This window comes from Salvelinus sp. IW2-2015, linkage group LG19 (genome assembly GCF_002910315.2).
Source record: "Salvelinus sp. IW2-2015 linkage group LG19, ASM291031v2, whole genome shotgun sequence".
Lineage (NCBI taxonomy): Eukaryota > Metazoa > Chordata > Actinopteri > Salmoniformes > Salmonidae > Salvelinus > Salvelinus sp. IW2-2015.
Window position 1 is genome coordinate 7,989,608 of NC_036859.1, and position 19,902 is coordinate 8,009,509.

General features: G+C 44.7%; 1 protein-coding gene across 3 annotated transcripts; it reads right to left on the reverse strand.

The window, feature by feature from the left end:
• Window positions 1-285: 285 nt before the first annotated feature.
• LOC111979231 (neurabin-1-like) lies at window positions 286-14,033 on the reverse strand. Of its 3 annotated transcripts, none has more exons than XM_024009625.2 (18): window positions 11,927-14,033; window positions 8,686-8,818; window positions 8,389-8,509; window positions 8,180-8,284; window positions 7,974-8,070; window positions 5,685-5,828; window positions 5,421-5,474; window positions 4,808-4,908; window positions 4,543-4,671; window positions 4,325-4,421; window positions 4,172-4,244; window positions 3,943-4,079; window positions 3,561-3,811; window positions 2,367-2,438; window positions 2,023-2,224; window positions 1,624-1,734; window positions 1,175-1,363; window positions 286-925 (listed from the first exon to the last, which is right to left on the reverse strand). In XM_024009625.2, exons 1-18 carry the CDS (start codon window positions 13,940-13,942, stop codon window positions 701-703), a joined length of 4,257 nt encoding a protein of 1,418 aa, XP_023865393.1. In that variant the 5' UTR covers window positions 13,943-14,033; the 3' UTR covers window positions 286-700. The 3 variants fall into 3 exon arrangements, 2 of the variants coding, with proteins under 2 accessions (XP_023865393.1, XP_023865392.1); XM_024009624.2 differs by having other exon boundaries at window positions 2,367-2,441; XR_011481573.1 differs by having other exon boundaries at window positions 754-925; window positions 1,922-2,224; window positions 2,367-2,441.
• Window positions 14,034-19,902: the final 5,869 nt, after the last annotated feature.

Below are 19,902 nucleotides of genomic sequence, written 5' to 3' on the forward strand. Positions count from 1 at the left end.
GAGATGGACCAGTGAAGCAGAGTGAGTGAGTGGAGAAACTACATATTGTGGTTCTTCTAACCGGTCACGTTAAATCAGTGTTCATTTCAAGGAAGTGAAGAAATTATGCTTTTTTTGTGTTGTAGAAGTATTTAAACAGGGCCCATTCAATGCTTAACGTGGAGGATTTGTCCAGTGACAGCTGTTGACAATGTAAAGTAAAAGTGTGAAAAATTGCCATGATTTGCTAAATAAATGTTTTTACATCCTGTACAAAGTCACATCCATCTTTTTTCTTTTGTGCACTTTATTACATCATGGAAATGAAATGTAACCTAAATAACCTAACCTTAAAAATGCGGTCTTTACAGTCAGAAGTTAAGTCTAAGTTTGAAACATGATTTATTAATGCACGTAAAACATTCACAGCTTAAAATACAATATAGTGCTTAATGTCATCAACTGTACAACATGCATATAGAAACGTCTATACATAGCAACAACACACTTAAAATAAATAAAAAGTATATTTCACCAGTTGCGGTGAAGACTTACAGTAAGACACGTCTTTGCTGATAGAGAGACTATAATATAGACTAAAGCAGCTTGTCTGAAGACTGGAATGCATGAGATGAGCCTAATAGAAGTAGGACTTCTCAGATAAAAAGTTGTGATTGAAGATCGTTTTGGGGTTTAGGGGTCAGAGGTCAGAGTGCAGACTTCAGCAGAGTGACTCTGTTCTGACCTTTTTACCACCACATCTGTCCTCCCTTCCCGCCTTCTCCCTCATCTCCTTTCCTTCACTCTCCTTGCTCCTCTTCTCCCTTTCCTTGTCCTCTCTCTCCATTCCCTTCACTCTCTCCTTCTCTCTCTCCAGAGTCTTCCTCATCTCCTTCAGCCTTCTCTTCAGAGCAGCACGGTCACTCTGACTGCACACCCCCAGAGCCTAGAGAAAGAAAGAGGGGGAGGGAGACTTTAATTTATGTGAAACTATGGGCTGATCCATATGGAATGAAATCATTAATCTAAGGGACGCGTCACAATACTCTTCACTAGCCCCCTTTCCTAGCTGGTCACTGATCAGGGAAGCCCAGTCAGTCCTTTCATTTATCAGAACACTGAAGACAGAAGGTGAGGAGACGATGATGTCTAACAGTATTAAGACAGCCCTCGACTCCCTGTAGAACAAACCTACTTTGAGTTTGTTGTTGTCCAGATTGAGGAGTTGCAGCCCATCCACACCGTTGGCTGTGAACTCGGCTGCATATTGGTCCATGCTAATGCCAATCAACCACAGACAGACCTGCTGATTGGTCCATTGGTCCAGGGGTCGGCTTTGCCATTGATTATTGTTACCAACTAGGACAGAGTCACCGTCCAGAGTCTACAGAGAGAGACAGATTGTTTTGAACCGTTTTGGGTTTGTGTCAAACTAACACCTTAATATTCCATCACATTCTGGGTCGTTCGGGGGGGAAATAAACCACAATCCAGCCATATGAGCCGAGGAGAAAATAATCAGGGAATGGTAGAAAACTAGAGCAGAAATCAGGTCAGAGAGAGAAGGGCAATAAGACAGAGAGAAGGGGAGAGAGGACGGAGTGAGAAATAGAGGGAGACCATGCGAGAGATGGAGAGACTCACCTCTGAGGAGGAGAAGGTGAGAGTTTGAGAGCGCCCAGAGAGAGACAGATCTGATAGCACCCCTGACAGGAGAGCAGAGCTGGTACTCCCTGCGTCTGCGACACTCAGTCTCTAGAATGAGCAAAGACATGTGTGACACACACACACACACACACACACACACACACACACACACACACACACACACAGTAAAGTGCACGCTTGCACACACAACCAACCGCACACAGTCAAGAGCGAGTACAGTACAAAATGAAAGGCCCCAGGTGAAATAAGCATGCAAAAATCATAAGCCACATACATTATTGAGTTGGACAAGTGCTTTGAGCCAAAATGAAATTTGAAGTCCAGGGTAGTCGGAGGTGACAGGCCAGGTGTGCGAATGCGCACCTCCCCTCTCACCTGGCAGTCTCTACTGCCCCCGGTGGTCATGTAGGGTAGACTGCTGCTGGAGACCGACCTAAGCTTCTCTCTCTCCTTCTTCAGTCTCTCCCGCCCTCGCTCCCCGAACCAGGAGAAGGACAGGCAGGAGGGCATGGAAGTGACAGAGCCTGAGGGAGATACACCACTGCTGGAGTTATCCACCAGGTCACCACACGAACCCCTGGGGACAGAGAAAGACAACAACAGTCAAATAGAGGGACAGCAGAAACACTGAAACACTGAAATGTAATGTGTGTGTAAATAGTATTGACTGGACCCCGTTTTCTCTGCTAGTTCCGTAGTGTGTATACTATTTGTTTTACCTGTGGTCCAGGGACCTTCTCTCGTTCTTCTCCTTCTCACCCTTCCTCCCTCTGCTCAGAGACTTGCGGAGGCTGCTAGAGGGCAGAAGAACAGAGGTCAGAGGACAAGGTGGAACTATTACCACATTTCGCATACATACACTACATGACCATAAGTATGTGGACACCTGCTCGTCGAACATCTCATTCCAAAATCATGGGCGTTAATATGGAGTTGGTACCCCCCCTTTGCTGCTTATAACAGCCTCCACTCTTCTGGGAAGGCAATCCACTAGATATTGGAACATTACTGCGGGGACTGGCTTCCACTCAGCCACAAGAGCATTAGTGAGGTCAGGCACTGATTTTGGGGCAATTAGGCCTGGCTCGCAGTCAGCGTTCCAATTCATCCCAAAGGTGTTCGATGTGGTTGAGGTCAGGGCTCTGTGCAGGCTAGTGAAGTTGTTTCACACAGATCGACAAACCATTTCTGTCTGGACATTGCTTTGTGCACAGGCGTCCTGTTCTGTGAGCTTGTGTGGCCTACCACTTCGCGGCTGAGCCGTTGTTGCTCCTAGACATTTCGACTTCACAATAACAGCACTTACAGTTGACTGGGGCAACTCTGGCAGGGCAGAAATTTGACAAACTGACTTGTTGGAAAGGTGGCATCCTATGACGGTGTCACGTTGAAAGTCACGGAGGTCTTCAGTAAAGCTATTCTACTGCAAATGTTTGTCTATGGAGATTGCATGGCGGTGTGCTCGATTTTTTTTTACACCTGTCAGCAACGGGTGTGGCTGAAATAGCCGAATATACATACAAAAGTATCTTATCTGCTCAGAAGTGCCTAGGGGAAAGGGGTTTGGGGTTGGTTTGAGAATGAGCTTGCTGTACACCAAATCAAATTTTATTTGTCACATGCAGATGTTAATGCGAGTGTAGCGAAATGCTTGTGCTTCTAGTTCCCGACAATGCAGTAATAACCAACGAGTAATCTAACCTAACAATTTCACAACAGCTACCTTATACACACACAAGTGTAAAGGGATGAAGAATATGTACATAAAGATATATGAATGAGTGATGGTACAGAACGGCATAGGCAAGATGCAGTAGATGGTATCGAGTACAGTATATACATATGAGATGAGTAATGTAGGGTATGTAAACATGTAAACATACAACTACACAAGGATCTGGTGAGCAACCTACCTGAAGTCAGGGAATCTTCTCTTTGATTTGTGTATGGTAGAGGAGCTGTCCTCTTTAGAGGGAGACTGGCCTGGCTGGGGGGTGAGAAGAGAGGATGGGGGATGGGACTGGGGTGTGAGGGCAGACAGAGAGGTGGTGCTGGAGTGGACAAGGTCACCTCCTGCTGAGAATGAACGTCCCGCCTCTCGGGGTGTGCTCACAGTCAGAGATTGGCTCTTCCCGTCACAGGCCTGAATCTGGTCTTCCTCACCCTACAGGGAGTGATAGAACATTCCGTGTGTCAATGGAATGTGTGTGAGTGTGAGTGTGAGTGTGAGTGTGAGTGTGTGTGTGTGTGTGTGTGTGTGTGTGTGTGTGATATATATATATATATATGTCTGACCGGTCTCCTGAAGGACTCTCTGAGTTTGTCTCGTGAGGGAGGGTGTCTCTTGGTTTTCTGGGCGAGCTGTGCTCTGGCCCTGTGAGCGCTGGTGTCTAACAGACCTGTCACAGGCACCGCAATGCTCCAGTCTGCACCTGATAAAAACACAGTCTGAGAGGCTCAATACACAAAGATACACACATGCTCGCACACACAGACACATGCTACCTGAGGGGCAGTGTCTTACTTGAGGTAAATGAGGTGTCCAGCGATTGGTTGTCGATCTCAGGGACCGCCTCCCCTCGCTCCAGGGGACCTATCTGAACAGAGGAAAAGAAAAACACTTCTCACTCAGGTAGTAGATGTACACAACAGTTTACATTATCTCCTCCAGTATCACCTGTCTCTGTAGTCTATCCACAGTATCTCTGTGCCTCCTCTCGGTCTCCTCCATCTCTCGCCGCAGCTCCTCCTCTCTCCTCTCACTCTCCTTCTCTCTGCACAGGGACAGAAGGACCATCAGACACAGAGAGAAATATACTTTCTAAACAGGCAGTGAAAGTTCCTAATTGGCTCACAGGGGCATTTTCACTGTTGACTACATTACCCAGAGCTCACCTGTGTTGGAATTCCCTCAGCAGTCTCTTGGCCTTGCTGTATTTGACCTCTAGGCTGTCGAATTGGCTCTGAGTGTCAGCCAATCGCTGGTTCACAATCCTGCACAGAGCCTGGGCCTCCTGCCAGTACCTAGAAGAACAATCACATTCTTCCTCATCACAATCATCATGTTCATCATAATTAGCATTTATATCACCGCCGTCATCATTTTCCATCACCATCACACTAAATGAGTGACTGGTAGATCAGTGTAATTGATGATTACTTCTCTAGTTGGTCAGCCTTCTCCTCTCCACCCTGGACACTCTGCTCCAGTTCATCCTGACGACTCTCCCACAAGGCCCGCTGCTCCTCACAAACCCTCAGCTGGAGGACAAACAGGTGGGTAACCAGTTCCCTAGCCCCATACCATGAGCCTCCCATTCATCTAGCTCTCATCCCTAGACAGTAGACACTCCCCTTAGACACATCCCCTACCCACTCTACTAAGCACCCAGAAAAAACAATCCACTTCAGCCCCGTTCCAATACCTTGAAGATGCAGCCTTCCTTTTTCCTAAATCATCACTAAATCCAAACAATTGCACAGGTAAAAAAGTAGGGGCCTACATTAGATCGCTTTATTAACCAATGCTGTCATGTCAGATCCGATCAGTGAAAACACAGGGAAGAAGGACAAGAAGAATGTCTATTTTCAAGGTTATTGGAACATGGCGTCTGTACTAATAACTCAGACTGTAGACAGGGACGTCTCATAGAGAGCTAAATGAGTATGTTCTGAGAGGGAGGAGTGTGTGTGTGTGTGTGTGTGTGTGTGTGTGTGTGTGTGTGTGTGTGTGTGTTAGCATGCGTTTGGACAGTCTTGTCAGTGTGACCTACCTTCTCCTGGGCTAGGCAGAGTTGGTCTGATCTGGTCCTGAGCTTTAATTGGAGCTGAAGCGAGACCAATACACACTTGAAAACACTTCGCACAACACAATGCAACTTAATAACACTATCCGATCCCCTCACATCTCTAGACACTAGCATCTGTTCTGGGACCAGGAACGTAATGCCTTCTGAGGGGTTAACAGAGTACGTTTTCACCAGAGTGCGCGCACATACACACAAAATACTGGACTTCAACACATCTGACTGACACACCTGTTTGAATTTAAGGCAGAGCTGGGCTGAGTCCAGGCTGGTTAGGTCTTCCTCTTCCTCCTCTTCGTCCTCTGTAAGGAGATCTTCCTCTCTCTCATCCACTGTGCTCAGCCCCAGAGCACCATCATCACCTCCATTTAGCAACTGAGATGCATAAAACACCCACACACAGGTACAACCAATAAGGAATGCTTATGTACAGTGCCTTCAGAAAGTGTTCAAACCCCTGGACTTTTTCCACATTTTGTTGTGTTACAGCCTGAATTTTAAATGGATTAAATTGAGATGTCGTGTCACTGGCCTACACAAAATACCCCATAATGTCAAAGTGGAATTATGTTTAATTTAAAAAAAATGTAATTGCAAATGAAACTCTGAAATGTCGTGAGTCAATATGTAATCAATCCCTTTGTCATGGCAAGCCTAAATAAGTTCAGGAGTAAAAATGAGCTTAACAAGTCACATAAGTTGCATGGACTCACTCTGTGTGCAATAATAGTGTTTAACATCATTTTCTAATGACTACCTCATCTCTGTACCCCACACAATTATCTGTTAGGTCCCTTAGTCGAGCAGTGAATTTCAAACACATTCAACCACAAAGTCCAGCGAGGTTTTCCAATGCCTCAAAGAAGGGTACCTATTTGTAGATATTTTTTTTTACCTATATCCCTTTGAGCATGGTGAAGTTATGAATTACACTTTGACTGGTGTATCAATACACCCAGTCACTACAAAGATACAGGCGTCCATCCTAACTCAGCTGCCAGAGAGGAAGGAAACCACTCAGGGATTTCACCATGAGGCCAACGGTGACATTAAAACAGTTACAGAGTTTAATGGCTGTCATAGGAGAAAATGGAGGATGGAACAACAGCATTGTAAATTACTCAARAATACTAAGCTAAATGACAGAGTGAAAAGAAGGATGCCTGTACAGATTTTTTTCTTCCAAAACATGCATCCTGTTTTCAATAAGACACTAAAGAAAAAAACACAAAGCATTATGTTTGGGGCAAATCCAACACAACACTGAATACCACTCGTCATATTTTCAAGCATGGTGGTGACTGCATCATGTTATGGGTATGCTTGTCATCGGCAAGGACTAGCGAGTTTTGTTGGATAAAAATAAACAAAATCATAAAAGAAAACTTGGTTCAGTCTGCTTCCAACAGACACTGGGAGACAAATTCACCTTTCAGCAGGACAATAACCCAAAAGACAAGGCCAAATATGCACTGGAGTTGCTTACCAATGTTCTTGAGTGGCCTAGTTAATGTTGACTTAAATTGTCTGTCYAGCAAAACAGCTGAACATTTCTGTCTAGCAATGATCAATAACCAACTTGACAGAGCTTGAAGAATTTAAGAATAATGTGCAAATATTGTACAACCCAGGTGTGCAAAGCTCTTAGAGACTTACCCAGAAAGATTCACAGCTGTAATCGCTGCCAAAGTTGATTCTAACATGTATCGACATAGGGGGTTGGATACATATCTAATCAAGATGTACACTACATGACCAAAAKAATATGGACACTTGCACGTCGAAAATCTCATTCCAAAATCATGGGCATTAATATGGAGTTGGTACCCCTTTGCTGTTATAACAGCCTCCACTCTTCTGGGAAGTCTTTCCACAAAAGCATTAGTGAGGTCGGGTACTGATGTTGGGCGTTTAGGCCTGGCTCAATGGGGTTGAGCTCAGGGCTCTGTGCAGGCCAGTCAAGTTCTTCCACACCAATTGACAAACCMTTTCTGTATGGACCTCACTTTGTGCATGGGGGCATTGTCATGCTGAAACAGGAAAGGGCTTTCCCCAAACTGTTGCCACAAAGTTGGAAGCACAGAATCATCTAGAATGTCAATGTATGCTGTAGCGTTAAGATTTCCCTTCACTGGAACTTAGGGGCCTTGGCCGAACCCTGAAACTTGACAAACTGACTTGTTGGAAAGGTGGCATCCTATGTTGGTGCCACATTGAAAGTCACTAAGCTGTTCAGTAAGGACATTCTACTACCAATGTTTGTCTATGGAGATTTCTTGGCTGTGTGCTCGGTTTTATACACCTGTCAGCAATGGGTGTGGCTGTGATAGCCGAATCCACTAATTTGACGGGGTGTCCACATACTTTTGTATATATAGTGTATTTAGTGTTTTGTGTAGATCACTGACAAAAAAAACAACAWTTAAATCCATTTGAATCCCACTTTGTAASAACAAAATGTGGAAAAAGTAAAGGGGTGTGGATACTTTCTGAAGGCATGGTATACAGTCTCACACCTACCTCCACTGTAGGTGGTCTCTTGTCCTGCTCCAGACTCTGAGTGATCAGACGAGCCACCTCACTCTCCTCCCCCTGCTTCTCCCGGCCTATCAAAAACCTGCAGTGAGAGACAATGACAAATCCTCAGCCTGTGTAAAGTGGTACAACAAATTGGCATAGAAAGCATATGTGTATGTGTGTGTGTGTGTGTATTTGTATATATATACCTGACAGTGCCAATGGTTTTCTTCAGCATAGTGGCAGCAAACAGCTGTGTGACTCCGACCAGACTGACCCCATCCACCTCCACTATCTGGTCATTCACCTGGATACTGACACACACACAGAGATATACACAGATCTAGGATCGGCTTACAGTATTACACTCGCATCTTACCATTAGAAAGGCATCGTTAACCTTAGATCAGATTCTCACCGTCCATCCTGTTGTGTAGCTCCGTTCTCTGTGACGGTCTTAACGAAGATGCCCAGCTTCTCCAGACCCTGGTCAGCCCCTACCCCCATCCCTATTATACTGATACCCAAACCCTCATCTCCTATAGACAGATAGAGGAGTTAGACAAAAAGAGTAGGTGTAAAAACAAAAGGAGAGAGAGAGAGAGAGAGAGATGGGCTGATAAAGGGTGTGAGAGAGGAGAGAGGAATATAAAAAGGAATGGAAGAGGTAAAGGATAGAGGGAGAGAGAGATAGCCGAGGAGAGAGGGGACCAACCTTTCTCTATCTGGACAGGGAAGAGGTCCATCTTGTCCACTCTCTTCTCCAGTTCATATTCAGCAGAGGCAGACACAGGGTCAACGTCATCGTTACGCCTGTCATAGTCCGCATTAGAGTAGGTAAGGAACATCTGAGAGTACACACACACACATATCTTTCATAGTCAAGTTTAGTGTGTGTGTGTGTGTGTGTGTGTGTGTATGCCAGTCTTTGGTTTTCTGGGTCCCCCAGATTGTCTACCCGCTCTCTGCCAGCTGGACCTATTGATGCCACACCATAGTGTTTATGTTGTCAGATCCTCCAATATGACTGGGGTGTGAGATGGAAACACAAGCTGTAGCAGACGCTTAGTCTTAACACGCTAAGCYTTACACACACACAYACACAATGCTGAGTCATTGCAAATCCATGTACTGCAGTTCAATCTCAGAGGCAGGGAATGTCTTAGACAAAATGGTCCTCAAAACAGTTATGGGACTTMATTTGCCAGTAATTAAATCCTAAATACGCACTGACCTGGTGAAATGTGTGCCAACAGTGGCATACTCAGYAAGGCTCTCAGAAGACTTGGCAGCTACAGGGCCTGAGATGTCTGGGAGATTTTAGATCCTGACTGGAATCCCTCACACTGAAAATACTAATGTGGAGTCACATACAGTAGGGTAGTTGGATGTTCTATACTGTATTCGAATCATGGCTCATCCTATACAACTACTGCTGTACACACCTTTTCTATTCATAAACACCATTTTTATATACAGTACCAGTCAAAAGTTTGGACACACCTACTCATTAAAAGGGTTTTTCTTTATTTTTACTATTTTCTACATTGTAGAATAATAGTGAAGACATCAAAACTATGATATAACACATATGGAATCATGTAGTAACCAAAAAAAGTTTAATATATATAAAAAAAAAATGATTCTTCAAAGTATGCACCCTTTGCACTCTCTTGCGACAAGCTTTTCACACCTGTATTTGGGGAGTTTCTCCCATTCTTCTCTGCAGATCCTCTCAACTTTGTCAGGTTGGATGGAGAGCGTCACTGCACAGCTATTTTCAGGTCTTTCCAGAGATGTTCGATAGTGGTCAAGTCCAGGCTCTGACTGGGTCACTCAAGGACATTCAGAGACTTGTCCCAAGCCACTCCTACGTTGTCTTGGCTGTGTGCTTAGGGTCGTTGTCCTGTTGGAAGGTGAACCTTCGCCACAGTCTGAGGTCCTGAGCGCTCAGGATTCAGGCCAAAGAGTTGGTAGAACAGAGAATGGTTGAAATCAGACAAGAGAATCTTAATTCTTTAGGTACCTTTTGGCAAACTCCAAGCGGGATTTCATGTGCCTTTTACTGAGGAGTGGCTTCCATTTGGCAACTACTATAAAGGCCTGATTGGTGGAGTGCTGCAGAGATCCTGCAGAGATCCATCTCCACAGAGGAATTCTGGAGCTCTGTCAGAGGGACCATTGGGTTCTTGGTCATCTCCCTCACCAAGGCCCTTCTCCATCGATTGCTCAGTTTGGCCTGGCGGCCAGCTCTTGGTGGTCCCAAACATCTTCCATTTATGAAGATTCACTGTGTTCTTGGGGACCTTCAACTCTGCAGACATTTTTTGGTACCCTTCCCCAGATCTTAGCCTTGACACAATCCTGTCTCGGAGCTCTACGGACAGTCCCTTCGACCTCATGGCTTGGTTTTTCAATAATTTTTTATACATTTGCAAACATTTCTGAAAACCTGTTTTCCCCTTGACTTTTTCCACATTTTGTTACGTTACAGCCTCATCCTAAAATTAAATCATTTCCCCCCTAATCAATCTACACACAATACCCCATAATGACAAAGCAAAAAGTTTTTGGGGTTAATTTTTTTGCAAATGTATTAATAAAAAACAGAAATACCTTATTTGCATAAGTATTCAGACCCTTTGCTATGACACTCTAAATTGATCTCAGGTGCATCCTGTTTCCATTGATCATGTTTCTACAACTCAATTGATTGGACATGATTTGGATAGGCACACACCTGTCTATATAAAAGGTCCCACAGTTGACAATGCATGGCAGCGCAAAAACCAAGCCATGAGATCAAAGGAACTGTCCGTAGAGCTCCGAGACAAGATTGTGTCGAGGCACAAATCTGGGGAAGGGTACCAAAAAATTTATTCAGCATTCAAGGTCCCCAAGGACTGGGAGACTAGTCAGGATCGATGCAAAGATGAACGGAGCAAAGTACAGAGAGATCCTTGATGAAAACCTGCTCCATAGCGCTCAGGACCTCAGACTGGGGGGCGAAGGTTCACCTTCGAACAGGACTTTGATCTTAAGCACACAGCCATGACAATGCAGGATTGGCTTTGAGACAAGTCTCTGAATGTCCTTGAGTGGCCCAGCCAGAGCCCGAACTTGAACCCAATCTAACATCTCTGGAGAGACCTGAAATTAGCTGTGCAGCAATGTTCCCCATACAACCTGACAGAGCTTGGGAGGATCTGCAGAGAGGAATGGGAGAAACTTCCCAAATACAGGTGTGCCAAGCTTGTAGCGTCATACTTAAGAAGACTCGGGCTGTAATTGCTGCCAAAGGTGCTTCAACAAAGTACTGAGTAAAAGTTGCAAAAAAGTTGCAAAATTCTGAAAACCTGTTTTTATGGGGGTATTGTGTGTAGATAAATGAGGGAAACAACTATTTAATCAACTTTAGAATAAAGCTGTAACGTAATAAAATGTGGGAAAAGTCGAGAGATCTGAATTCTTCCCGAATGCACTGCATTTCTTAATTTCTTTCTTTTTAGATTATGTGTGTAATGTTTTGTATTGCTACAGTAGGTATTATTACTGCACTGTTGGAGGGAGAAACACAAGCATTTAGCTGCCCCTGTGATAACATCTGCAAATCTGTGTACACAACCAATAAAYGTCGACTTGCTCTTACATCACAGCTGTTCTGAACTGAATACATGACGGAGCATGAATTCTTGCCTGTGTCTCCTCAACCTGATGGGTTATAAATATGACTGTAGGGTTCAAATTATTCTCCATCTATTCATAAACCCTTCACTCTTCAGCGATTCTACCCATGCTTTTCATTTTACCACAACTAAGGGATTGAGCCATACTTACTCTCCGAATCAAAATCGGGTACCTCTTTATCAAACCCAATTGGGTGAGTGAGTTTTTGTGTGTTCTTCTAACAATGCGATTGGGTGTGGCGTGGGTGGGGTGGGGGGGGGGGGGGTTACCTTGATTGGTGCTGTAGAGAATTTGACCTTCCTTGTCTTAGCAGAATCCTCATTATCCTCATGAGGAAGACCGGGAATCTCTTCATATTCGGTAGAGAGCTGCTCCTCTGGATCTGGGGTCAGACATCTTGTGGAGTCCCATTCCCCATCTTTCGCGAAGGCCTCGTTCTCAATCGCAAGGATGATGGCAGATCCATTCTTCTCCTCTCCTCTCTCGGCGCACCCTCTCCCTTCGTCCTCATCCTTCACCCCCACTCTCCATCTGCACTTCCTCTCTTCTTCCTCTCGCACTTCCTCCTTTACCCTGACGTCTATCCCTCTATCCTCTCTTACCTCTAATCCGGCCTCCTCGTTCCCTTCCTCCTCTCTGCTCTCATTACACATGCTTCCTCTAGCCTCAACGTTCTCCTGCTCTCCTGCCTCATCTCTTTCTTCCGTCTCTACCTTCTCGTTATCCATCTCACTCTTTCCTGTCGTCCCCTCTTCTCTAAACTGTCTGCTTTCTCCCGCCATTCGCCCCTCCCTCCATTCTGTCTCCTGCTGGTACATGTCTCTCCCCGATTCCTTCTCTCTCACCTCAGAACGGTCAGGGAATCCCTCCACACACTCTCTTAACGAGGGTTCAACCATTCTGGGTTCTACTGTTCCCTGTTCCACCATTTTAGGTTGCACTGTAGGTTCAACCATTCTCTGTTCTACCATTCTAGGTTCCACTCTGGATTCTTCAAACACATCATCTACCAGGTTAAACACGTTATCCACCAGGTTATTCACATTGCTCTCCTCCCKCTTGCTTTCCTCCTCTTTCTTCATGGTCTCCTCTTCTTTCTTTAAGGTGTCCTCATCCTCCTCCCCCTCGTTCCCTTCGCTCTCAGACGACTCGTTCTTCACCTCCACTAGCTCCGCCCTCACAGTCCTAGCCCCTGACCCCTCTGTGGGGGTCAAAGGGTCACCAAGRGTCATGTAAAGATCATTAGGGTCATTCCCCTCAGACAAAGTCCTGTTGTCAGCATTAGGACTACTAGGGCCATAGAAGTCAGTCTGGTCAGAACAGGGGGAGACTGGGGTGAGAGGACTAGGGGAGTCATAAGAATGGGATGGAGGCTGAGAGTGGGGGGTGCTGGGTGCTGGGCTAGGTGGGTTGAATACATGGGAGCACACAGCGTCCTCACACACACTCCCATCTAACACAATTYCACCACACACACTGCTGCTGTCTGAGGGGTCAGCCGTAGGACTTGGGCCATCAGGGGAAAAAGACTCACTGGAGTGACCATTAACTGGGTGAATGTGTGTAGACAAGCTGGTGTCCAGTGATGAAGTGTGGAGTTCTACGTCGGATAGAGAAATGTGTGTGTGTACGTTGATGGGTTTTCTGTCCTCCCTCTCTTTCCTCCTCTCCCCCTCTCCTTCGCTTTCTGACGTGGATGTCAGCTCCTCTCTTTCTGACCTGCTCCTTGCTCTCCCCATGCCCCCGTCCTCCACCCTCCCATCCACAGACCCCCTGCTATCTCTGCCAGGGCTGACYTTTAAACTTTCACCTCCGCTGACCGTCTCAAACAGCTTCCGGGTCACAGAGAACTTTTGAGCTAGAGCCGCTCTGTCTATCTCTATCTCCTCGGCCTTGGACGGTTTATCCAGCATAGATGATTCTACACTGGACATGCTGGTCACACTGCTCCGGACAGAGCTGTAGCTGAGAGGGCATTTGGGTAGGGCCTGAGACAAGGGGTGGAGGAGGTGCTGTTGGCTGTCCATCTGGAGGAAGATGTTGTCTCTGATCTTGGTCCCTCTAGGACTGAGGGTCCTACCCCTAGAACACTCACCAGGGCCACTGGCACTGCTGGTCCTGGTGTGAGGGACTGCCATGGGGCCAGGTGAAGGGATAGAGAGGCCCAGGGAAGTAGGTCTAGGCCTGGTCACAGTGTCCAAGGAGTAGTTGATGGAGTGGAAGTCAGACTTGTAGGCGTTCCTGTGGGGGGAGGCGCTCCGGCCTTTATTGTTTGTCCGCATCATCTGGGCATGGAGGCTGGTGGAGAGGTATGAAGCTCAATGAAGGAGTCAAGTTTGCATGTCTCCCTTATTAGATAGGGTTAGAAGGTACCGCTCTGTTTCCAAACAAGCTTTAGGACTCCGTCCACTGTCTACAGAAAAACACACTAGGAGAGAGACATGAGTCACTTAACAACAGAGGAAATTACAATCATGGAATGGCAGTGGTGCTTTTGGCCTAAAAGTGCAGGGGAAAAAATCTGTATTTCACATCAAATTATAATTTAATGTTTGTTTTTCATAGTCTACTTCCAACTAGGCCTACCTACTAATAATATTGTTCACCAGACACTTCTGCCCATGCGCAATTAGCCTGGGGAAGAGGTTAACTACTTACTAACTAACAATCAAAACAAAACAAAGTAATAAAACGACAATTAGCCTACAGTAGGGTGCTGTTTGTTAACTTCAATCTTATAACCCGAAAATAATATAGTTCTATTGGTTCTTACCTGTTTGCAAAGCTGAAATACAACTACAACGCATTCAAAAGCAGGTCAATTTGATTCATATCGCTATTCAAGTTGAACAGCATTTATATGAACCAGTATTATCCCTGCGTCCACGGATTTACAAACGCTGATTGAAYTGTCCACGGTTCATTGTAGAAATGCCAAACTTTGCAAATCCCCACACCTTGCGCCGACAACGCGCGCGCCCTTCACTTACCACCTGGCGCGCTGCCAGAGACCGTCAAGTGAAAGTGCGCGTGCACGAAAGACTGCTCTCATATCATATTCAGGTTGCTAGATTTTTCTGCCTCTCCAGTCCTGTCTCCATCCTATAGAAACGTCTTTGAGAAGGGTTTTGCCTGGCATAAGCCTGTGCTCTCAGTATGCTAACAGAGGACAGATGGCGGCTCATGTCACTAAATACTGAAAGTGGATTATCTCACTGTAATCCTGTGTAAACTACCTCAGTGTGAACACTGACAATCATAGAGAGAGAGAAAGAGAGGGTGGGTGATGATAATGAATGTAACCCACACTAGGGAGATAGTCTCTTGGGGGTAATGATAGGCCTACTAATTATTTTATTATGCTAATAATGAACCATAACACCCCATATGAGGAGCCYTTCTGGTGACTGGTAGTATACCACAGTGGCCTGTATAGGGTATTCAGTCTAAGCATGCATCAGCATGCCATACTGGTGCTGTTTGTCCTGTTTGGTTGGTTGATAGCCACACAGAGTAACTGGCTGTCCAGACTCTTAGCCATATTGTTAGCGACAGAGGTGACTTAAAGGGGATATGAATTAAACAACGCTATTTATAATGTTCTGGTCCCACTAATTAGACAAAGAGAGGCACCCAGGCTGACTGCTTTGCTGCTGAGCACATGGAGAATTAAAGTGGAAACAGCTATTAGCCTATCAATCAAACTATTAGTCGATCAATAAATGAATTCCCGTCAGGCTACATATTAGTTCCCCAAGTGTTATTCACTTCCACATTGAAAAGTACTGTACAGTAAAGTATATTCACCATTCACAAAAGGAGCTTAAAGTGGAGCAGCTTACCTGTAGCCATCCAGCCCTGCCTCTCCTCCTGGCAGGCAGAGAAGAGTGGAACAGAGCAGAGCAGACTGGGCTATAGAGTATTGGGGCTATGGTGAGTTGTGACCTGGATATGGACCATTCTCCCAGGTGGCACTGGGACCTAGATGATATAAATATCGCCCAATCATACAACTACTGTACAGCGGGAGAGAGAGCGAGGGGGGGGGGGGGGGAGAGGCAGAGAGGGATAATGGGGGGAGAAGGATAGAGGGAGAGGAGTGTGAGAGAACTGACTGCTGGTAAGTTCTTTGAGAAAAATGTACTTCCTACAACTGTGATATGTGGTTGTCTCACTTAGCTAACTGAAGATGAATGTAAGTCCCTGTGGATAAGAAAGTCTGCTAAATGACTCAAATGTAAATGTAAGGAGTGAGAGGAAGGGAAGTGAGAGAGCGTGAGGTGGGGGAGAGGAGTGAGAGAGGGAGGAGACTAAGGAGGAGAAAGATAAGAGACAGAAAGACTAAAAATGAGGGACAGAGGAGCATTGTTCTCCACAATCCCATTCAGACTGCAATTGAGAGATATAGGATGGGAAGATACAGTCAAACGAAGACGATTCGTATTGGTTCATGACCTTCTGCAAATCTGCCCCCAGTTTGCTTCCTTCTGCCTTAACTGTTTCCAGGCCAACTTTGATCTCAGACAAACCAGGAGGGGAAGCCAACCATAATAACAGCAGTGTGTGTGCATGTCAGCTGTGAGGCTGAGTTTTGGCAGCCAATTGTGACCCAGATGGATATCTATAGATGGCCATATTGAGAGTTTATCACATCCACCAGGGGTCGCACAGTTGAGATTATTTTATCAGCAGAACATTCAAAAACACTATTTATTATGGCAAACACACAATCACTTATCATTTCTGGGGTCTATGGCACTGAGACACGTACAGCAACATTGCCATCTACTGTTCAGAAGTGCCCCTGCTTTACACTTAGAAAAAGGGTTCCATAAGGGTTCTTCAGCTGTCCCCATGGAAGAACCCTTTGAAGAACTCTCTGTGGAAAGGGTTATGAACGGAACCCAAAAGGGTTCTACCTGGCTGGAACCCGAAAGGGTCATCTGAAAAACCCTTTAGATTCTAGACAGAACCTTTTTCTAAGAGTGTAGGCACTCCTAGATCTGAAATGATTGCATACCTGAAGGTGTAAAAACAAAGGGTAAAATTCCACCCAGCCTATCAGAAGGCAAGGTGAAGTAATTTAACATATTGCTTAAATATCTTGTGTTTATTGGGTAGGGGTTGGGATACAACATTCCTCTCTCTCTCATCTAGTCTGTCTGTCACATACACATGCACATGTGACGTATGCAGACACACAGTCCCCCTCTCTGCCATATTAATGTCCTGCAGCCTTGGCTTCCTGTGATGTTGAAGAGAACACATGAGTTACACTGGGTTAAAACACATGAGTTACACTGGGTTAAACCTCTTCTTCAGACAGCTGGCACTCGAACCACACACACACACACACACACACACACTTCTTACTCAACAGGTACCCTACAGGGATTCTAATACCTCTCACTAGTATGGGAATCCCAGCTAACAGTCTGTTCATGTGTTTTCCCCCCATCCCTGCACACAGCAGCACTTCCCTTGTCGCCCTCCTCTCTTCATCTTTCATAAGTGGACAACCCCTCTCTCCTTCCCCTCCCTCCCGGAGACTGCACTGCAAGCCAGTGGAGAGCTCTCCCTCCCTCTCTTTCTCCCATCCCTCTCATCTCCTTTTATCCCTCTTCCCACCCTTTTCTCTCCATCTCCATTACCACCCTGTCTCTTTCCCTCGCTGTTTCTCTGTCCCTCTTTCTCCCTCTCTTTTTAGTTCTGTTACAATGAAGTAAAATTTGTGCCTGAAATGATGAAACTACTGGGCCAATCAAGGTATTTTTTTAGTGTAAAAAATCTCTCACTCTCCACGTGCCTGTAGGGAGTATCTTTTAGCGCTTGCTGAAGCTCAAACACTTCCTGTTTCCCCCCTCCCCTCCTGCTGCAGTGGCACCAGTTGTCGTGGTGACAGCCTATCACAGCTGTATCTCTTCTGTTCTACCGAACCCGAGAAGCTTGACACAAAATAGAATGACAGTTATTTGTTGATTTGGATCCCCATAAGCTTTTGCAGAAGCAGCAGCTACTCTTCCACAAAACATGACAAGTAACAAACACTGTTAGACAAGGACAGTCACACAAATGTTAAATCCAATGATGTACAAACAATAAAATAAAATACAAACAATACAACATGTATGTTGTTAGAGTGTGTCTGTGTGTGTGCTTGTGTTAGAATTCGATTTTAATTTCTGTTCATTCTCTTTCTGTAACTGTGTTCTATTAATTATTTCTCTAAATTCTTTATTTAATAGTGTTCTGTGTGCAATATCTTGAACAGTATACTGTTCATAAAAACATATTGTCTGTTCCACTTCACATGCCATTCTATCTGCTGATGATGCTGTTGAGTGATTGATTMTTGACCACTGGGGAGGCCCTAACGATCTGATGGTTGATTGATTTTTCTTTCTACTCCTCCTCCTCTCTTCCTCTTCTTTCCTCAGTTCTGGTCTGAAAGGACAGAATAAGTGAAGACAACATCCAGTCATTATGCCTATTATAAACACATGCAGGGAGAGGTTTGGTCAAGGACCTGCATTCTTAACAAATCTCTTACACATTTCAGGAAAAAATATTCTCTAAACCTTTTTGGATTTTCAACCGGAGTGTATATATTTTTTTATTATAGCCAATTATTCAGCAAATCACTTTCACTCGTCTTGTTAATGCTGACTGGGTAGAGTTAGCCCATTCACTAACTACCTTTAGCGTCTATTCATGAAGGTATCTTCTGGCCGGGGGAGTTTTGTTAAGAGCCCCGACGCTCGTTCTTAACGTTAACACTTTATTTGAACATAACGCTTGCAGTACGGTATTGGAAACATAAGGAACGTATCTTTCAGCGAGAAATACTACACAGATAGTACACAAGATACTACAGTACGAGAATATGAACTATAGGGTTAGWGTTCCCACACGGCCATWTCTTCACGTTACGGCACTTGTTTTACGTTACAGACAAGACAGAGGCGACCACCTGTGCTAACTAGCTATCTAGCGTGCTCAAACACCTGTGTAGCAAGCGTGTAGTTCGTCGGCTGAAGGCACACAGCCGCACGGATCTGTGTAAACCCGCTACAGCAAGTGTATATTTTTTATTWAAAATATTCTTTCTATGAAATATAAGTTCCATATGTTTCGAAAACTGTATCACAAGTGACGATTATTGATGTTTCAAAATGTTAAAACTGTTTCGGGATTGTAGATCACATTGTCCCACCGGCAAGGAGTGCTTATAGCTGAGAACTCTTGGGATAGGGCAGAATGCCTTGGGTTCTCGAGAGGGTTCTCGGGTACACTCTTAGAAAACAGGGTTCATTTGGGTTCTTCGGGCAAAATGTCAAAACCTTTTCCAGAAAATGTTTAAATCCTCTAGAGATAGAACCTCAGATTTCTAGCTATAATTCAAAAAACAACTGCCATGTTTATCAAGCATGATGATGACTCAAGAAAACAGTTGTAAATACCAATAARCACACAATCTGAAGCCATAATCATATGACAAACTATAAGCTAGATAAATAAGGTGGTTTGAACTTTATAGGCTACCATTTGTTAGCTAGCGAGGAAAAAGCCATCTCTAATTAGCCATTTTACAAGCTAGGCAACTGGTCTTACAAATAAATATTAATTTCAATGATTGAATATGCCAAATAGAGCTACAGTCCCAGCCTGACATATTCGCGATTAGCGCATTGTATCTTGTTATTTCAGTGTGGAGTCAGAGGATCCCTCTTTCGGCTGCTGCTGATAACAACAATGGTTCTCAACTGGTTTTGTCTCGGGACCCAAATTGAACCAGGTTGTCTGGGTAGGCCTATACATATTATTTAGTCTTCATTCTTGCAGATATAAGATTGACCCATATTTTGGCTCCTCTATTTTTTCTTCTCAGAAACCAGCCAGACAATATCCCATACAATAGCAGTAGGCTAGCTGTTCCATGAAGAAGGCATAAACCCTCTGAAGGTTGGTACCAATATTGATGTGGGCTGTACCTAAACTGTTTGGGTTTGAGTCTGCATGACTGTAAGGACAATACAATCTCAAAACGATGTTGGTATTCTTTTGTGTATTATATTATCTTCTTAGCTAGTACTATTACTATTTTATAGTAGTAGGCTAGCCTAGCCATAAATATATGAAACACATTTGGTTCAGTAGGTGAAGAAGAACCCTTTAGGGTTCTATTTGGTTCAGTGAAGAAGACGCACTAGGGTTCTGGTCAAATGGTTCTAATATAGAACTTTTA